The sequence below is a fragment of the Aythya marila genome (assembly GCF_965140915.1).
Source record: "Aythya marila genome assembly, contig: HAP1_HAP1_SCAFFOLD_64, whole genome shotgun sequence".
In the NCBI taxonomy this organism is placed as follows: domain Eukaryota; kingdom Metazoa; phylum Chordata; class Aves; order Anseriformes; family Anatidae; genus Aythya; species Aythya marila.
The window spans coordinates 1-19,722 of record NW_028137058.1 but is presented as its reverse complement, the minus strand read 5'-3'; the positions used below and the strand labels follow the sequence as shown (position 1 = coordinate 19,722).

Here is a 19,722-nt window from a genome sequence, read left to right as displayed (position 1 = left end):
CTGATCCCATATCCATGTATCCGACCCTATATACGACCCCATACCCACCCCATACCCCTTCCCGTGCCCCCATACCCCTTCCCCTGCCCCCATACCCGTCCCCCTGCCCCCGGCCCTATAACTGACCCCATACCTGTGTCTGTGTCCCTAACCCCATACCCATGTGTCTGACCCCATATCCATGCATCCGACCCCATATACGACCCCATACCCACCCCATACCTCTTCCCGTGCCCCCATACCCCTTCCCCTGCCCCCATACCCGTCCCCCTGCCCCCGGCCCTATAACTGACCCCATACCTGTGTCTGTGTCCCTAACCCCATACCCATGTGTCTGACCCCATATCCATGCATCCGACCCCATATACGACCCCATACCCACCCCATACCTCTTCCCGTGCCCCCATACCCCTTCCCCTGCCCCCATACCCGTCCCCCTGCCCCCGGCCCTATAACTGACCCCATACCTGTGTCTGTGTCCCTAACCCCATATCCGTGACCCTGACCCCATATCCATGTATCCGACCCCATACCTGCCCCCATACCCACCCCATACCCATTCCCCTGACCCCATATTCTTGATCCTGACCCCGTAGCCGTCCCCCTGCCCCCGGCCCTATAGCTGACCCTATAACCGCCCCGCAGGTCGTGGTGCTGACCAACTCCCCCCTGGAGGAGCAGCTCTGGGTGGGCGACTTCTGCCACAGCCGCGGCATCAAACTGGTGGTGGCCGACACGCGGGGGCTCTTCGGGTAAGGGGGGGGGTCCCCAAATTTGTGGGGTCATCTCGGGGTCCCTAAATGTTTGGGGTCCCTTTTGGGGTGTCCCCAAATGTTTGGGGTCCCTTTAGGGGTGTCCCTATAGGTCTGGGTCCTGTTTTGGGGATGCCCGGGTCACTTTTGGGGGCGTCCCTAAATGCTTGGGTTCCTTTTTGGGGTGTCCCCAGATTTTTGGAGTCCCTTTAGGGGGGTCCCTAAATGTTTGGGGTCCCTTTTGGGGTGTCCCCAATTTTTTGGGGTCCCTTTTGGGGTGTCCCCAAATGTTTGGGGTCCTTTTGGGGCTGGCCCCGTGTGTCTGGGTCCCGTTTTGGGGACACGCGGGTCACTTTTGGGGGCGTCCCTAAATGCTTGGGTTCCTTTTTGGGGGATTTCCAGATTTTTGGGGTCCCTTTTGGGGTGTCCCTAAATTTTTGGGGTCCCTTTTGGGGTGTCCCAAATTTTTTGGGGTCCCTTTTAGGGTGTCCCCAAATGTCCTGGTCCCTTTTGGGGCTGGCCCCGTGTGTCTGGGTCCTGTTTTGGGGACGCACGGGTCACTTTTGGGGGCGTCCCTAAATGCTTGGGTTCCTTTTTGGGGGATTTCCAGATTTTTGGGGTCCCTTTTGGGTTGTTCCCAAATTTTTGGGGTCCCTTTTGGGGGTTCCCAAATGTTTGGGGTCCCTTTAGGGGTGTCCCCAAATGTTTGGGGTCCTTTTGGGGCTGACCCCGTGTGTCTGGGTCCCGTTTTGGGGACGCGCGGGGGTGTCCCTAAATGCTTGGGTTCCTTTTTGGGGTGTCCCCAGATTTTTGGGGTCCCTTTTGGGGTGTCCCCAAATTTTTGGGGTTCCTTTTGGGGTGTCCCTAAATTTTTGGGGTTCCTTTTGGGGTGTCCCTAAATTTTTGGGGTCCCTTTTGGGGTGTCCCCAAATGTCCTGGTCCCTTTAGGGGTGACCCTATATGTCTGGGTCCTGTTTTGGGGATGCCCAGGTCCCTTTTGGGGGCGTCCCTAAATGCTTGGGTTCCTTTTCTGGGGGGGTCCCCAAATTTTTGGGGTCGGACGGGGGTCCCCAAATGATTGGGGTCTCTTTTGGGTGTCCCCAAATGCTTGGGTCCCTTTTTTGGGGGGGTCCTAAAACATTTGGGGTCTTTTTGGGGCACACTTGGCTTCCTTTTGGGGGATCCCCAAATATCTGGGTCCTTTTTTGGGGGGGTCCCCAAATTCCTGGGTCCCTTTTGGGGTTTCCCCAAATGTCAGGGTCCCTTTTGGGGCCATTTGGGTCCCTTTTGGGGGGGGTCCCCAAATGTCTGAGTCCCTTTTTTAGGGGGGGGGATCCCCAAATTCCCATCTCCCTTTTGCGCCCCGCTCCCGTTTTCGGGATTCTCCGTTCCTGGGGGGGATCCCGACCCTTTTAGGGTCCCTTTTGGGGTATCCCCGGGCTTTTGGGGTTTTTGGGGTCCCCGTCTGCCCCCCCCTTATCCCCGTGCCCCCCCCCCAAAAAATTCCCATCTCCCTTTTGCGCCTCGCTCCCGTTTTCGGGATTCTCCATTCCTGGGGTGATCCCGACCCTTTTAGGGTCCCTTTTGGGGTATCCCCGGGCTTGTGGGGTTTTTGGGGTCCCCGCCTGCCCCCCCCTTGTCCCCGTGTCCCCCCCCCAAAAAAAAATTCCCATCTCCCTTCCAGCTCCAACCCCGTGCACCCCGCTCCCATTTTCGGGATTCTCCATTCGGGGGGTGATCCCGACCCTTTTAGGGTCCCTTTTGGGGTATCCCCGGGCTTGTGGGGTTTTTGGGGTCCCCATCTGCCCCCCCCTTGTCCCCGTGTCCCCCCCCCAAAAAAATTCCCATCTCCTTTTCGGCACCAACCCCGTGCGCCCCGCTCCCGTTTTCGGGATTCTCCATTCGGGGGGTGATCCCGACCCTTTTAGGGTCCCTTTTGGGGTATCCCCGGGCTTTTGGGGTTTTTGGGGTCCCCGCCTGACCCCCCCGTTGTCCCCGTGTCCCCCCCCCAAAAAAAAATTCCCATCTCCCTTCCAGCTCCAACCCCGTGCACCCCGCTCCTGTTTTTGGGATTCTCCATTCCGGGGGGGGGATCCCGACCCTTTTAGGGTCCTTTTTGGGGTATCCCCGGGCTTTTGGGGTTTTTGGGGTCCCCATCAGCCCCCCCATTGTCCCCGTGTCCCCCCCCCCAAAAAATTCCCATCTCCCTTCCAGCTCCAACCCCATGCGCCCTGCTCCCATTTTGGGATTCTCCATTCGGGGGGTGATCCCGACCCTTTTAGGGTCCCTTTTGGGGTATCCCCGGGCTTGTGGGGTTTTTGGGGTCCCCGCCTGCCCCCCCCTTGTCCCCGTGTCCCCCCCCCAAAAATTCCCATCTCCCTTCCGGCTCCAACCCCATGCGCCCTGCTCCCATTTTGGGATTCTCCATTCGGGGGGTGATCCCGACCCTTTTAGGGTCCTTTTTGGGGTATCCCCTGGCTTTTGGGGTTTTTGGGGTCCCCATCAGCCCCCCCATTGTCCCCGTGTCCCCCCCCCCAAAAAATTCCCATCTCCCTTTTGCGCCCCGCTCCCGTTTTCGGGATTCTCCATTCCTGGGGGGATCCCGACCCTTTTAGGGTCCTTTTTGGGGTATCCCCGGGCTTTTGGGTTTTTTGGGGTCCCCGCCTGCCCCCCCCTTGTCCCCGTGTCCCCCCCCCAAAAAAATTCCCATCTCCCTTTTGCGCCCCGCTCCCATTTTGGGATTCTCCATTCAGGGGGTGATCCCGACCCTTTTAGGGTCCCTTTTGGGGTATCCCCGGGCTTTTGGGGTTTTTGGGGTCCCCGCCTGCCCCCCCCTTGTCCCCGTGTCCCCCCCCCAAAAAAATTCCCATCTCCTTTTCGGCACCAACCCCGTGCGCCCCGCTCCCGTTTTCGGGATTCTCCATTCCTGGGGGGGATCCCGACCCTTTTAGGGTCCCTTTTGGGGTATCCCCGGGCTTTTGGGGTTTTTAGGGTCCCCGCCTGACCCCCCCTTGTCCCCGTGTCCCCCCCCCAGGCAGCTCTTCTGTGATTTTGGGGACGACATGGTGGTGACGGACACCAACGGGGAGCAGCCTCTCAGCGCCATGGTCTCCATGGTCACCAAGGTACCTCCGTCCCAAAACCCCAAATCCCCAAAAAACCCCAAAATCATCAAATTGATGGTTTTTCCCCCAAAATTTGCGGTCCCAGGGGTGTCCCGGGGAGGTGACGTGCCTGGACGAGGCTCGGCACGGCTTCGAGACCGGCGACTTCGTCACCTTCACCGAGGTGGAGGGCATGGACGAGCTCAACTCCTGCGGCCCCGTCGAGATCCGCGTCCTCGGTGCGGCCCCAAAAATTATAGGGCGGGGGGGCTGGCGGGCTTGGGGGCCCTTTTGGGGATGTTTGGGGTCTTTTTGGGGGCGCTTGGGGCCCTTTTGGGGAGTTAAGGGACCCTTTTAGGGGTGCTTGGGGTCCTTTTGGGGGCGCTTGGGGCCCTTTTGGGGACGCTTGGGGCCCTTTTAGGTAGTTTAGGGTCTCTTTTAGGGGCGCTTGGGGTCCTTTTGGGGACGCTTAGGGCCCTTTTAGGGACGCTTGGGGCCCTTTTAGGGAGTTTAGGGTCCCTCTTGGGAGCTCTTGGGGTCTTTTTGGGGGCGCTTGGGGCCCTTTTGGGGAATTTAGGGGCCCTTTTAGGGAGTTTAGGGTCCCTTTTAGGGAGTTTAGGGTCGCTTTTGGGGGCGCTCAGGGCCCTTTTAGGGAGTTTAGGGTCCCTTTTAGGGGCGCTTGGGGCCCTTTTGGGGAATTTAGGGGCCCTTTTAGGGGTGCTTGGGGTCCTTTTGGGGACGCTTGGGGCCTTTTTGGGGACACTTGGGGCCCTTTTGGGGATGCTCGGGGCCCTTTTAGGGAGTTTAGGGTCCCTTTTAGGGAGTTTAGGGTCGCTTTTGGGGGCGCTCAGGGCCCTTTTAGGGAGTTTAGGGTCCCTTTTAGGGGCGCTTGGGGCCCTTTTGGGGACGCTTAGGGCCCTTTTAGGGACGCTTGGGGCCCTTTTAGGGCCGCTCGAGGCCCTTTTGGGGACGTTTGGGGGGGGACACAGAGGTCCCTTTTGGGGACGCTTTGGGCTCTTTGGGGGAATTTAGGGGCCCTTTTGGGGATGCTTGAAGCCCTTTTGGGGGCTCTTGGGGTCCTTTTGGGGACACTTGGAGCCCTTTTAGGGAGTTTAGGGTCCCTTTTGGGAGCGCTTGGGGCCCTTTTGGGGGCGCTTGGGGCCCTTTTGGGGACGCTCGGTGCCCTTTTAGGGAGTTTAGGGTCGCTTTTGGGGGCGCTCGGGGCCCTTTTGGGGAGTTTAGGGTCCCTTTTGGGGGTGCTTGGGGCCCTTTTGGGGAATTTAGGGGCCCTTTTAGGGAGTTTAGGGTCCCTTTTGGGGGTGCTCGGGGCCCTTTTAGGGAGTTTAGGGTCCCTTTTGGGGGTGCTTGGGGCTACTCAGGGCCCTTTTGGGGACGTTTGGGGCCCTTTTAGGGACACATAGATCTCTTTTGGGGTCGTTTGGGTCCCTTTTGGGGGCGCTCAGGGCCCTTTTAGGGAGTTTAGGGTCCCTTTTGGGAGCTCTTGGGGTCCTTTTGGGGACACTTGGGGCTCTTTCAGGGAGTTTAGGGTCCCTTTTAGGGCCGCTCGGGGCCCTTTTGGGGAATTTAGGGGCCCTTTTGGGGATGCTTGGGGCCTTTTTGGGGACACTTGGGGCCCTTTTAGGGAGTTTAGGGTCCCTTTTGGGGGCGCTCGGGGCCCTTTTGGGTAATTTAGGGTCCCTTTTGGGGGTGCTCGGGACCCTTTTGGGGACACAGAGGTCCCTTTTGGGGACGCTTTGGGCTCTTTGGGGGAATTTAGGGGTCCTTTTGGGGACGCTTGGGGCCCTTTTAGGGAGTTTAGGGTCCCTTTTAGGGGCGCTCGGGGCCCTTTTGGGGACACTTGGGGCCCTTTTAGGGAGTTTAGGGGCGCTTTTGGGGATGCTTGGGGCCCTTTTAGGTAGTTTAGGGTCCCTTTTAGGGGAGCTTGGGGCCCTTTTGGGGGCGCTTGGGGCCCTTTTGGGGAATTTAGGGTCCCTTTTGGGGACCCTGGGGTCCTTTTTGGGGGTTCTTGGGACGCTTGTGTCCCTTCTGGGGAGTTTTGGGTCCCTTTGGGGGGATTTGGGGTCCCATTTGGGATTTTCTGGGTCCCTTTTGGGATCATTGGGGTCCTTTTTGGGGTTACCTGTGATGCTTGGGTCCTTTTTGGGGTGCTTGGGTCCTTTTTGGGGTTACTTGGCGCATTCGGGTCCATTTTGGTACCATTTGGGTTCCTTTGGGGAACATTTGGGTTCTTTTTGGGGACAGTTTCATCTCTTTTGGGGACATTTGTGTCCTTTTTAGGGACATTTGGGTGTCTTGGGGGGGGGGGGGGCACAGATCTACCTGGACCCTTTTTGGGTGGGGACAGGGGTACCTGGGACCCTTTTGGGGTCGCTTGGGTCCTTTTTGGGGACATTTGGATTCTTTTGGGGGGGTCCTCGGATGTTGGGGTCCCCCCGGGGGGTCCCTTGGTCCCTTTGGGGGGGGTCCCGGGTGCGGTGGTGACCCCGTTACCCCCCCCCCCCCCCAGGACCCTACACCTTCAGCATTGGGGACACGAGCGGGTACGGGGACTACGTGCGGGGGGGGATCGTCACCCAGGTCAAGATGCCCAAGCACATCCGCTTCGTGAGTGGCACTGGGAGCACTGGGAGGGACTGGGAGGGGATTGCTGGGGGCTGGAGGGGGACTGGGAGGTCCCCGGGGGGGGGGTTTATGGGAACTGGGAGAGGATTATAGGGGATTGGGGGGCGCTGGGAGGGGGGTTATGGGGGATTGGGAGGGGATTATGGGGGAAGGGGGGTACTGGGAGAAGATTATGGGGGATTAGGAGATACTGGGAGGGGGTTACTGGGGATTGGGGGGTACTGGGAGGGGATTGGGGGGCACTGGGAGGGGGGTTATGGGGGATTGGGAGGGGATTATGGGGGTAGGGGGGTACTGGGAGGAGATTATGGGGGATTAGGGGGCACTGGGAGGGGGTTACTGGGGATCGGGGGGTACTGGGAGGGGATTGGGGAGCACTGGGAGGGGGGTTATGAGGGATTGGGAGGGGATTATGGGGGTAGGGGGGTACTGGGAGAAGATTATGGGGGATGAGGGGATACTGGGAGGGGGTTACTGGGGATCGGGGGGTACTGGGAGGGGATTGTTGGGAACTGGGAGGCATGGGGAGGAACTGGGAAAGAGATTATGGGAGATTAGGGAGCACTGGGAGGGGATTGTGAGAGATTGGGATGGGATTACCAGGGATTAGGGGGTATTAGAAAGGGATTAGGGGGTATTGGCAAGGGATTGGGGGATATTGGGAAAGGATTAGGGGGTATTGGGAAAGGATTAGGGGTTATTGGCAAGGGATTAGGGGTATTGGTAAGGGATTAGGGGATATTGGTAAGGGATTGGGGGTATTAGTAAGGGATTAGGGGGTATTAAGGGATTAGGGGGTATTGGCAAGGGATTAGGGGGTATTAACAAGGGATTGGGGGTATTGGCAAGGGATTGGGGGTATTGGCAAGGGATTGGGGGTATTAATAAGGGATTAGGGAGTATTGGCAAGGGATTGGGGGGTATTGGCAAGGGATTGGGGGTATTGGCAAGGGTATTGAGGGTGTTGGCAAGGGATTAGGGGATATTAACGAGGGATTGGGGGTATTGGCAAGGGATTAGGGGTTATTGGCAATGGATTGGGGGTATTAATAAGGGATTGGGGGTATTGGCAAGGGATTAGGGGATATTGGGAAAGGATTAGGGGGTATTGGCAAGGGATTGGGGTATTAATAAGGGGTTAGGGGGTATTAATAAGGGGTTAGGGGGTATTAATAAGGGATTAGGGAGAATTGGCAAGGGATTAGGGAGTATTGGCAAGGGATTGGGGGGTATTGGCAAGGGATTAGGGGTTATTGGCAAGGGATTGGGGTATTAATAAGGGGTTAGGGGGTATTAATAAGGGGTTAGGGGGTATTAATAAGGGATTAGGGGGTATTGGCAAGGGATTGGGGGGTATTGGCAAGGGATTAGGGGGTATTAATAAGGGATTAGGGAGAATTGGCAAGGGATTGGGGGTATTGGCAAGGGATTAGGGGATATTAACGAGGGATTGGGGGTATCGGCAAGGGATTAGGAGGTATTGGCAAGGGATTAGGGAGTATTGGCAAGGGATTGGGGGTATTGGTAAGGGATTGGGGGTATTGGCAAGGGATTAGGAGGTTTTAACGCGGGATTAGGGGCTACTAGCAAGGGATTACGGGGGACTGGGGTTACGGGGAGTGGCTGCGTGTTCACCTCGTGTCCCCCCCTTGTGTCCCCGCTGTCCCCCCCCCCCCCCCCCTTTCCAGAAGCGTCTGCGGGAGTCGCTGGCGGAGCCGGAGATGCTGCTGACGGATTTCGGGAAGGCGGAGCGCCCCCCCATGCTGCACTGGGGCTGGCAGGCCCTGCACCGCTTCATGCAGCAGCACGGCCGCCCGCCACGGCCGCGCCACCAGGTCAGGGGACTGGGGGCACCCCGGGGCTTGGGGACAACGGGGACGTGGTGGCCACCAGGTTTTGAGCCATTGTGGCCGCCTTGAATGGCCCAACCAGCACTTGGGGATGTTGGGGACGTGGTGGCCACCAGGTCTTGAACCAACATGGCCGCCTTGAATGGCCCAACCTCCACTTGGGGACGTTGGGGACGTTGGGGACATGGTGGCCACCAGGTCCTGAGCCAATGTGGCCACCTTGAATGGCCCAACCACCTCCTGGGGACGTTGGGGACGTGGTGGCCACCAGGTCCTGAGCCAAGGTGGCCGCCTTGAATGACCCAACCACCACTTGGGGACATTGAGGGTGTTGGGGACATTTGGGATGTGGTGGCCACCAGGTTCTGAGCCAAGGTGGCCGCCTTGAATGGCCCAACCAGCACTTGGGGACGTTGGGGACGTGGTGGCCACCAGGTCCTGAGCCAAGGTGGCCACCTTGAATGGCCCAACCACCACTTGGGGATGTTGGGGACACTGGGGACATGGTGGCCACCAGGTCACGCTGCGATGTCCCCAGACCTGTCCCCAGTAGACCCCACGTGGAGCCACCGCCCCAGGTCACCGCGCTCACGGCTGGAGATGTCCCCAAGGGCCACCTTCGGGTGCCACCTCCTTGCGTCCCCGCGGCGTCCCCAAGTGTCCCCTCGCTCCCACCAGGGTGACGCGGCGGAGGTGGTGGCCATGGCCCGGGAGATGGCCCCGGGCGCGGAGCTGGACGAGGAGCTGCTGCGGGAGCTGGCCTTCCAGGCCACCGGCGACCTGGCGCCCGTCAACGCCTTCATCGGGGGGCTGGCGGCACAGGAGGTCATGAAGGTACGGGGCGGGGTGGCCCCCCGCTCAACGGTGTCCCCTCCCGCTCAACGGTGTCCCCTCCCGGTCAACGGTGTCCCCTCCTGGTCAACTGTGTCCCCTCCTGGTCAACGGTGTCCCCCGTTGGTCAATGGTGCCCCCCCCTTGGTCAATGGTGTCCCCTCCCGGTCAACGGTGTCCCCTCCCAGTCAATGGTGTCCCCCTCTGGTCAACGGTGTCCCCTCCTGGCCAACAGTGTCCCCTCTTGGTCAATCGTGACCCCTCTTAGTCAATGGTGACCCCTCCCAGTCAATGGCGTCCCCTCCCAGTCAACAGTGTCCCCTCCCAGTCAGTGGTGTCCCCTCCTGGCCAACAGTGACCCCCCCTTGGTCAATCGTGACCCCTCTAGTCAACGGTGTCCCCTCTTGGTCAATGGTGTCCCCTCTTGGTCAACGGTGTCCCCTTCTTGTCAACGGTGTCCCCTCCTGGTCAACGATGTCCCCTCCCCATCAACAGTGTCCCCTCCCGGTCAACGGTGTCCCCTCCTGGCCAACAGTGACCCCCCGTGGTCAACAGTGACCCCCCTTGGTCAATCGTGACCCTTCTAGTCAATGGTGTCCCCTCTTGGTCAATGGTGCCCCCCCCTTGGTCAATGGTGACCCCTCCCAGTCAACAGTGTCCCCTCCTGGCCAACGGTGACCCCCCCCTGGTCAACGATGTCCCCTCCTGGTCAACTGTGTCCCCTCCCAGTCAATGGTGTCCCCTCCCGGTCAATGGTGTCCCCCCTTAGTCAACGGTGTCCCCTTCTTGTCAACGGTGTCCCCTCTTGGTCAACAGTGTCCCCTCCCGGTCAATGGTGACCCCTCTTGGTCAACGGTGTCTCCCCCCGGTCAACGGTGTCCCCTCCCAGTCAACAGTGTCCCCTCCCAGTCAGTGGTGTCCCCTCCCAGTCAATGGTGTCCCCTCCCGGTCAACGGTGTCCCCCCTTGGTCAATGGTGACCCCTCCCAGTCAACGGTGTCCCCTCCCGGTCAACGGTGTCCCCTCCAGTCAACGGTGTCCCCTCCCAGTCAACGGTGTCCCCTCCATGGCCAACGCTGTCCCCCCACCTTGGTCATCATCATCGCTCTCCTTGGCCAACCGCGTCCCCTCGTGGCCACCCGGGTCCCTTTTTTATGGCCACCCGCGTCCTTTTTATGGCCACCCGGGGTCCCACGGGACCTTGGTGGCCGGAGACCTTTGTCACCCGTCCCCCCCCCCGTGTCCCTGAGGGTGGCGGTGTCCCCGCAGGCGGTGTCGGGGAAGTTCACGCCCATCACGCAGTGGCTCTACTTCGACGCGCTGGAGTGCCTCCCCGAGGAGAACAAGGACACGCTGCTCACCGAGGAGCAGTGCCGCCCGGTGAGCACCCATGGGGGCACCCGCCGGGCGTGGGTGGGGGGGGTGGGGGTGGCACCCATGGGAGACCCCTGGCTGGGTGTCTTCTTGGGGTAGGTTGGGGTCTTCTTGGGGTTGGACGGCCGTGGGTGGGTGTCTGGAAGGGGGTGGGGTGTCTGATGGGGGCACCCGTGGGTGGGCAGCTCCTTGGGGTGGGTGTTGGCCATGGGTGGTCGCTGGTGATGGAGCACCCATGGGTGGGTATCTTCTCGGGGTGGGTGTTGGCCATGGGTGGTCACCCCCTTGAGGACACCCATGGGTGCTGGGCATCTTCTTGGCGTGGTCACTGGTGATGGAGCACCCATGGGTGGGCATCTCCTTGAGGACACCCATGGGTGCTGGGCATCTTCTTGGCATAGTCACTGGTGATGGAGCACCCATGGGTGGTCACCCCTTGAGGACACCCATGGGTGCTGGGCATCTCCTTGGGGTGGTTGCTGGTGATGGAGCACCCATGGGTGCACATCTCCTTGTGGTGGGTGTCTGATGAGGACACCCATGGGTGGGCACCTCCTTGTGGTGGGTGTTGGCCATGGGTGGTCACCCCTTGAGGACACCCATGGGTGCTGGGCATCTCCTTGGGATGGTTGCTGGTGACGGAGCACCCATGGGTGGGCACCTCCTTGTGGTGGGTGTCTGATGAGGACACCCATGGGTGGGCACCTCCTTGTGGTGGGTGTCTGATGAGGACACCCATGGGTGGGCACCTCCTTGTGGTGGGCGTTATCCATGGGTGGTCACCCCCTTGAGGACACCCATGGGTGCTGGGCATCTCCTTGGGGTTGTCGCTGGGGACGGAGCACCCATGGGTGGGCACCTCCTTGGGGTGAGTGTTATCCATGGGTGGTCACCCCCTTGAGGGCACCCATGGGTGCTGGGCATCTCCGTGGCGTGGTCGCTGGTGATGGAGCACCCATGGGTGGGCATCTCCTTGAGGACACTCATGGGTTGGCCACACCCTTGGGGACACCTATGGGTGCTGGGCATCACCTTGGGGTGGTCACTGGTGATGGAGCACCCATGGGTGGGCATCTCCTTGAGGACACCCATGGGTGCTGGGCATCTCCTTGGGGTGGTCGCTGGGGATGGAGCACCCATGGGTGGGCATCTCCTTGTGGTGGGCGTTGGCCATGAGTGGTCACCCCTTGAGGACACCCATGGGTGCTGGGCATCTCCTTGGCGTGGTCGTTGGTGACGGAGCACCCATGGGTGGGCACCCCTTGAGGACACCCATGGGTGCTGGGCATCTTCTTGGGGTGGTCGCTGGTGACGGAGCACCCATGGGTGGGCATCTCCTTGTGGTGGGTGTCTGGTTGAGGACACCCATGGGTGGGCACCTCCTTGTGGTGGGTGTTTGGCCATGGGTGGTCACCCCTTGAGGACACCCATGGGTGCTGGGCATCTCCTTGGGATGGTTGCTGGTGATGGAGCACCCATGGGTGGGCATCTCCTCGGGGTGGGTGTTGGCCATGGGTGGGTGTCTGGTTGGGGACACCCATGGGTGGGCATCTCCTTGGGGTGGTCACTGGTGATGGAGCACCCATGGGTGGGCACCCCTTGAGGACACCCATGGGTGCTGGGCATCTCCTTGGGGTTGTCACTGGGGACGGAGCACCCATGGGTGGGCATCTCCTTGTGGTGGGTGTTGGCCAGGGGTGGTCACCCCCTTGAGGACACCCATGGGTGCTGGGCATCTCCTTGGCGTGGTCGTTGGTGACGGAGCACCCATGGGTGGGCACCCCTTGAGGACACCCATGGGTGCTGGGCATCTTCTTGGGGTGGTCGCTGGTGATGGAGCACCCATGGGTGGGCACCTCCTTGGGGTGGGTGCTGGCCATGGGTGGGTGTCTGATGGGGACACCCATGGGTGGGCATCTCCTTGTGGTGGGCGTTCTCCATGGGTGGTCACCCCCTTGAGGGCACCCATGGGTGCTGGGCATCTCCTTGGCGTGGCCTCTGCTGACGGAGCACCCATGGGTGGTCACCCCCTTGAGGACACCCACGTGTGGGGCCACCTCTTCGGGGACACCCGTGGGTGGGCGCTTGCTGCGAGAGGCACCCACGGGTGCTCCGGGAGCGGGGGGGCACCCTTGGGTGGGGTGGGTGACGCGCCCGTGCTTCCGCAGCGCAACAGCCGCTACGACGGGCAGATCGCCGTCTTCGGGGCCGACCTGCAGGCCAAGCTGGGCAACCAGAAATACTTCGTGGTCAGTGACCCCAAATCGCCCCAAATCACCCCAAAAGGCCCCAAATTGCCCCAAAAGACCCAAAATGGCCCCAAATGGCCCAAAATGGCCCAAAATGGCCCCAAAATGGCCCCAAAATGGCCCAAAATGGCCCCAAATGGCCCAAAATGGCCCCAAATGGCCCCAAAATGGCCCCAAATGGCCCCAAATGGCCCCAAATGGCCCCAAAATGGCCCCAAATGGCCCCAAAAGGCCCAAAATGGCCCCAAATGGCCCCAAAATGGCCCCAAATGGCCCCACGGGTTCTCCCGGTGACCCCCACCCCACCCGCTTCCCATCTGGGCGTCCCCAACCCGACTGGGACACCTTGGGTTGTGGTCCCAGGTGTTCCCGTGGGTCCCCCAAATGTCCCCGTGGGTCCCCCAGATGTCCCTGTGGGTCCCTAAATGTCCCCATGGGTCCCCCAAATGTCCTTGTGGGTCCCCAAGTGTCCCCGTGGGTCCCCCAGATGTCCCCATAGATCCCCAAAATGTCCTTGTGTGTCCCCCAAATGTCCCTGTGGGTCCCCAAATGTCCCTATGGGTCCCCCAGATGTCCCCATGCGACCCCAGATGTCCCCATAGATCCCCCAAATGTCCCTGTGGGTCCCCAAATATCCCCATGGGTCCCCCAGATGTACTTGTGGGTCCCCAAAGGTCCTTGTAGGTCCCCCAAATGTCCCCATGGGTCCCCCAAATGTCCTTGTGGATCCCCCAAATATCTTCGTGGGTCCCCCAAATGTCCCCATAGATCCCCCAGATGTCCCCATGGGTCCCCAAATGTCCCCATAGATCCCCCAAATGTCCCCATGGGTCCTCCAAATGTCCTCGTGGGTCCCCCAAATGTCCTTGTGGGTCCCCCAAATGTCCCCATGGGTTCCCCAAATGTCCCCATGGGTCCCCAAATGTCCCCATGGGTCCCCCAAATGTCCTTGTGGGTCCCCAAATGTCCCCATAGATCCCCCAAGTGTCCCCATGGGTCCCCCAAATGTCCCCGTGGGTCCCCAAATGTCCCCATGGGTCCCCCAAATGTCCCCGTGGGTCCCCCAAATGTCCTCATGGGTCCCCCAAATGTCCCTGTGGGTCCCCAAATGTCCCCATGGGTCCCCCAGGTGTCCCCATAGATCCCCCAAATGTCCCCGTGGGTCCCCAAATGTCACCATGGGTCCCCCAAATATCCTCGTGGGTCCTTCAAGTGTCCCTGTTGGTCCCCTAAATGTCCCCGTGGCTCCCCCAAATGTCCTTGTAGGTCCCCCAAATGTCCCCATGGGTCCCCCAGATGTCCCCATAGGCCCCTCAAGTGTCCTCTTGGGTCCCCCAAATTTCCCCATGGATCCCCCAAATGTCCCCATGGGTCCCCTGGATGTCCCCATAGATCCCCAAGTGTCCCCATGGGTCCCCCAAATGTCCTTGTAGGTCCCCCAAATGTCCCCATGGGTCCCCCAAGTGTCCTTGTGTGTCCCCCAGATGTCCTTGTGGGTCCCCAAAGGTCCTTGTAGGTCCCCCAAATGTCCCCATGGGTCCCCCAGATGTCCCCAAACATCTCAAACCTCCTCCATGCGTCCCCAACCATCCCTTTGTCCCCTCCTCCTCGCCCTCCACGTGTCCCCAACCCTCCTGGGCCACCTCGTGCCGCGTCCCCACACATCCCCACGCGTCCCCACGTGTCCCCACGTGTCCCCACGTGTCCCCACGTGTCCCCGGGTGCAGGTGGGGGCCGGGGCCATCGGCTGCGAGCTGCTGAAGAACTTCGCCATGGTGGGGCTGGGCTGCGGGCCCGAAGGGTCCATCACCGTCACCGACATGGACACCATCGAGAAGTCCAACCTCAACCGCCAGTTCCTCTTCCGGCCCTGGGATGTCACGGTGAGGGGCGGGGCCGAAGGGGGAGGAGCCTGCGGGGGGGGGCGGGGGGAGTGGGTGGAGCCTTTGAGGGGTAGGGGCCAATGGGGTGAGGTTTGCGGGGCAGGAGATGCTGTTGAGTTGGCCAACGGTGAGTTGGTTGACGTTGTGTTGGCCAACGTTGAGTTGGCCAATGTTGAGTTGGCCAATGTTGAGTTGGCCTATGTTGAGTTGGCCAATGTTGAGTTGGCCAACGTTGAGTTGACCAACGTTGAGTTGGCCAACTTTGAGTTGACCAATGTTGAGTTGACCAATTTGAGTTGGCCAACGTTGAGTTGGCCACCGTTGAGTTGACCAACGTTGAGTTGGCCAACGTTGAGTTGGCCAATGTTGAGTTGACCAATGTTGAGTTGACCAACGTTGAGTTGGCCAACGTTGAGTTGGCCAACGTTGAGTTGGCCAATGTTGAGTTGACCAATTTGAGTTGGCCAATTTGAGTTGACCAACGTTGAGTTGGCCAACGTTGAGTTGGTTGATGTTGCGTTGGCCAAGGTTGAGTTGACCAATGTTGAGTTGACCGATGTTGATTTGACCAACGTTCCATTGGCCAACGTTGCGTTGACCAATGTTGAGTTGGGCAACGTTGAGTTGGCCAACGTTGAGTTAACCAATGTTGCGTTTACCAATTTGAGTTGGCTAATGTTGCGTTGACCAATTTGAGTTGACCGATGTTGATTTGACCAACATTGAGTTGACCAATTTGAGTTGGCCAACGTTGAGTTGGCCAATGTTGAGTTGGCCAACGTTGAGTTGACCAACGTTGAGTTGACCAATTTGAGTTGGCCAACGTTGAGTTGGCCAATGTTGAGTTGGCCAACGTTGAGTTGACCAACGTTGAGTTGACCAATTTGAGTTGGCCAACGTTGAGTTGGCCAATGTTGAGTTGACCAGTGTTGAGTTGACCAACCTTGAGTTGACCAGTGTTGAGTTGACCAACGTTGCGTTGACCAATGTTGAGTTGACCAACGTTGAGTTGGCCAATGTTGAGTTGGCCAATGTTGAGTTGACCAACGTTGAGTTAACCAACGTTGCGTTGGCCAACATTGAGTTGGTTGATGTTGCATTGGCCAAGGTTGAGTTGACCAATGTTGAGTTGACCGATGTTGATTTGACCAACGTTGCATTGGCCAACGTTGCGTTGACCAACGTTGAGTTGGGCAACGTTGAGTTGGTTGACGTTGCATTGGCCGATATTGCGTTGGCCAACGTTGAGTTGACCAATTTGAGTTGGCCAATGTTGAGTTGACCAATGTTGAGTTGACCAACGTTGAGTTGACCAATGTTGCGTTTACCAATTTGAGTTGACCAACGTTGAGTTGACCAATTTGAGTTGGCCAATGTTGAGTTGGCCAACGTTGAGTTGGCCAACGTTGAGTTGACCAATGCTGAGTTGACCGACGTTGAGTTGACCAATGTTGAGTTGGCCATCGTTGAGTTGACCGACGTTGAGTTGGCCAGCGTTGAGTTGACCAGTGTTGAGTTGGCCAACGTTGAGTTGGCCAATGTTGCGTTGACCAATTTGAGTTGACCAATGTTGAGTTGGCCAATGTTGAGTTGACCGGTGTTGAGTTGGCCAACGTTGCGTTGACCAATGTCAATGTCTGGAATTGTTGATGAGCGTTGGTGAGTGGGAGGAGCTTAACGTGGTGGGGATGGGGCAGGTGGGAGGGGCCTAAGTGGGTGGGGATTAAGGGGAGGAGCCTATGAGGTGGGAACCCGTCAAGGTGCTTCCATTGAGTTGGCCAACGTCAACGGTCAGGTTCTCTTGACCTTTCACGGTGAGAGGGAGGGGCTTAAAGGGATGGAAGGAGAAGGGGAGGAGCCTATGGGGTGGCGCCTGATTGGGTGGGGCCTCAGGTGGGCGGAGTCTTCTGTCTGGCGCCCCCCATGAAGATGCCTCCATTGAGTTGGCCAAGGTCAACGGTCAACTTGGGTTGGCGATTCCTCAGACCGGCTGCTGCTGGGAGGGGCGTGGCTTAGCAGGGCGGGGCCGGGAGGGGGGCGTGGCTCGAGGGGGGCGTGGCTCAGAGGGGGGCGTGGCCTCTGCTTTCCTGCAGAAGCTGAAGTCGGAGCGGGCGGCGGCGGCGGTGCGGGAGATGAACCCGGCGCTGCGGGTGAGCAGCCGCCCCGACCGCGTGGGCCCCGACACCGAGCGCGTCTACGACGACGACTTCTTCGAGGCCCTGGACGGCGTCGCCAACGCCCTCGACAACGTCGACGCCCGTGAGCACCCATGGGTGCCCCCCCCCCCCCCCCCCCCCCCCCCCCCCCTACGGCCCCGCTTCCCTCCCCGGGGGGTCCGCGGGGCGCCGCGGGGCGGGGGTTGGGGGGTTTTTGGGGTGCTCCCCAAGGGGTTGAGGGAGGGGGTTTGGGTGCTGGGGGGGTGTCCTTGGGGTGGGGGGCGCTGTGTGGGGTCCTCAGGGTGCTCTAGGGGGTCCTTAGGGTGCTGGGGGAGGTCCTCGGGGTGCTGGGGGGCCTCACGGGGTGCTTTAGGTCCCTTAAGGAGCACTACAGGGACCCATATGGATCCTATAGGGGCATTTAGGGTCCTCAGAGGACCTATAGGACATCCCAAAGGCGCTGTAGGGCTGCCCCAGTGCTGCCGTAGGGGCCCCTACAGCAGTCGGGGGGCCCTATACCAGTTAGGATCCCCTATATCAGGTGCGGGCTGCCCTATATCCATCAGGATGCCCTATATCACGATGCCGGGTGCCCTATATCAGTCGGGATGTCCTGTATCAATTAGGATGCCCCTATACCAGTCAGGATTCCCTTATACCAGTGGGGGTGCCCCTATACCAGTTGGGGTGCCCCTATACCAGTTGGGATGCGCTAGACCAGTTGGGATGCCCTATATCAGGCAGGGGGTGCCCTATATCAATCAGGATGCCCTATATCAGTCCGGGTATCCCTATATCAGTTGGGATGCCCTATATCAATCAGGATACCCTACATCAGTCTGGCTGCCCCTACACCAGTCAGGATGCCCTATATCAGGCAGGGGGTGCCCTATATCAATCAGGATACTCTATACCAGTCTGGCTGCCCCTATATCATTCAGACTGCCCCTATACCAGTCTGGCTTCCCCTATACCAATCAGGATGCCCTATATCAGTCCAGGTGCCCCTATACCAGTTGGGATGCCCTATATCAATCAGAATACCCTATATCGGGCATGGCTGCCCCTATATCAATCAGGCTGCCCCTATATCAGTCGGGTTGCCCTATATCAGGCCGGGGGTGCCCTATATCAATCAGGATGCCCCTATATCAGTCCAGGTGCCCCTATACCAGTTGGGATGCCCTATATCAGTGTACCCTATATCAATCAGGCTGCACCTACACCAGTCAGGATGCCCTATATCAGGCATGGCTTCCCCTATACCAATCAGGATGCCCTATACCAGTCTGGGTGCCCCTATACCAGTTGGGATGCCCTATACCAATCAGGATGCCCCTATATCAGTCCAGGTATCCCTATATCAGTCGGGATGCCCTATACCAATCAGGCTGCCCCTACACCAGTCTGGCTGCCCCTACACCAGTCGGGATGCCCTATATCAGTTGGGCGGGTGCCCTATATCAATCAGGCTGCCCCTATACCACTCTGGCTGCCCATACACCAGTCGGGATGCTCTATATCAGTCGGGATGCCCTATATCAATCAGGATACCCTATATCAGGCATGGATGCCCCTATATTAATCAGGCTGCCCCTATACCAGTCTGGCTGCCCCTATACCAATCAGGATACCCTATATCAGTCCGGGTATCCCTATATCATTTGGGATACCCTATACCAATCAGGATGCCCCTATATCAGTCCGGGTGCCCCTATACCAGTTGGGATACCCTATACCAATCAGGCTGCCCCTACACCAGTCAGGATGCCCTATATCAGTTGGGATGCCCTATATCAATCAGGATGCCCTATATCAGGCATGGCTGCCCCTATACCAGTCTGGCTGCCCCTATACCAGTCTGGCTGCTCCTATACCAATCAGGATACCCTATATCAGTCCGGGTATCCCTATATCATTTGGGATACCCTATACCAATCAGGATGCCCCTATATCAGTCCAGGTATCCCTATATCAGTCGGGATGCCCTATACCAATCAGGCTGCCCCTACACCAGTCTGGCTGCCCCTACACCAGTCGGGATGCCCTATATCAATCAGGCTGCCCCTATACCAGTCTGGCTTCCCCTATACCACTCAGGATGCCTATATCAGTCCAGGTGCCCCTATACCAGTTGGGATGCCCTATATCAATCAGGATACCCTATATCAGGCACGGCTGCCCCTATACCAATCAGGATGCCCCTATATCAGTCCGGGTGCCCCTATACCAGTTGGGATACCCTATACCAATCAGGCTGCCCCTACACCAGTCAGGATGCCCTATATCAGTTGGGATGCCCTATATCAGTGGGGATGCCCTATATCAGGCACGGCTGCCCCTATATCAATCAGGCTGCCCCTCCACCACTCAGGCCACCCTCCCCCAACCGGGCTCCCCCCTGCCCCCATCGGGACGCCCTTTCTCCATCGGGACCAGCCCCCCCCAGCCCCCCCAGCCCCCCCAGCCCCTCGGGGCGCCCCATAGAGCCCATTTCCCCCCCCCCCCGACCCCAAAGGGCTGTATATGGACCGGCGCTGCGTCTACTACCGCAAGCCCCTGCTGGAGTCGGGGACGCTGGGCACCAAGGGCAACGTGCAGGTGGTGGTCCCGTTCCTCAGCGAGTCCTACAGCTCCAGCCAGGACCCCCCCGAAAAGGCCATCCCCATCTGCACCCTCAAGAACTTCCCCAACGCCATCGAGCACACCCTGCAGGTGGGCTGGGGGGGGTTACGGGGGCGATGGGGGGGTGTATGGGGGCAATGGGGGGGTGTACGGGGGTGATGGGGGGGTGGATGGGGGCAGTGGGGGGCGTATGGGGGCACTGGGGGGGTGTACAGGGGTGATGGGGGGGTGTATGGGGGCACTGGGGGGTGTATGG

General features: G+C 59.4%; 1 protein-coding gene across 1 annotated transcript in view; it reads left to right on the top strand.

Moving 5' to 3' along the window:
- Positions 1 to 19,556, top strand: part of UBA1 (ubiquitin like modifier activating enzyme 1) — a gene marked incomplete at its 3' end in the record, with an annotated part of 36,088 nt that extends 16,532 nt beyond the window's left edge. The window contains exons 6-16 of the mRNA XM_082785588.1: positions 646 to 752; positions 3,787 to 3,877; positions 3,963 to 4,095; positions 6,384 to 6,481; positions 8,188 to 8,334; positions 9,028 to 9,183; positions 10,449 to 10,559; positions 12,722 to 12,802; positions 14,530 to 14,685; positions 16,779 to 16,944; positions 19,360 to 19,556. Of these exons, the coding sequence (XP_082641714.1) occupies positions 646 to 752; positions 3,787 to 3,877; positions 3,963 to 4,095; positions 6,384 to 6,481; positions 8,188 to 8,334; positions 9,028 to 9,183; positions 10,449 to 10,559; positions 12,722 to 12,802; positions 14,530 to 14,685; positions 16,779 to 16,944; positions 19,360 to 19,556 (1,443 nt within the window). The remainder of the gene's footprint in view (positions 1 to 645; positions 753 to 3,786; positions 3,878 to 3,962; positions 4,096 to 6,383; positions 6,482 to 8,187; positions 8,335 to 9,027; positions 9,184 to 10,448; positions 10,560 to 12,721; positions 12,803 to 14,529; positions 14,686 to 16,778; positions 16,945 to 19,359) is intronic.
- Positions 19,557 to 19,722: the final 166 nt, after the last annotated feature.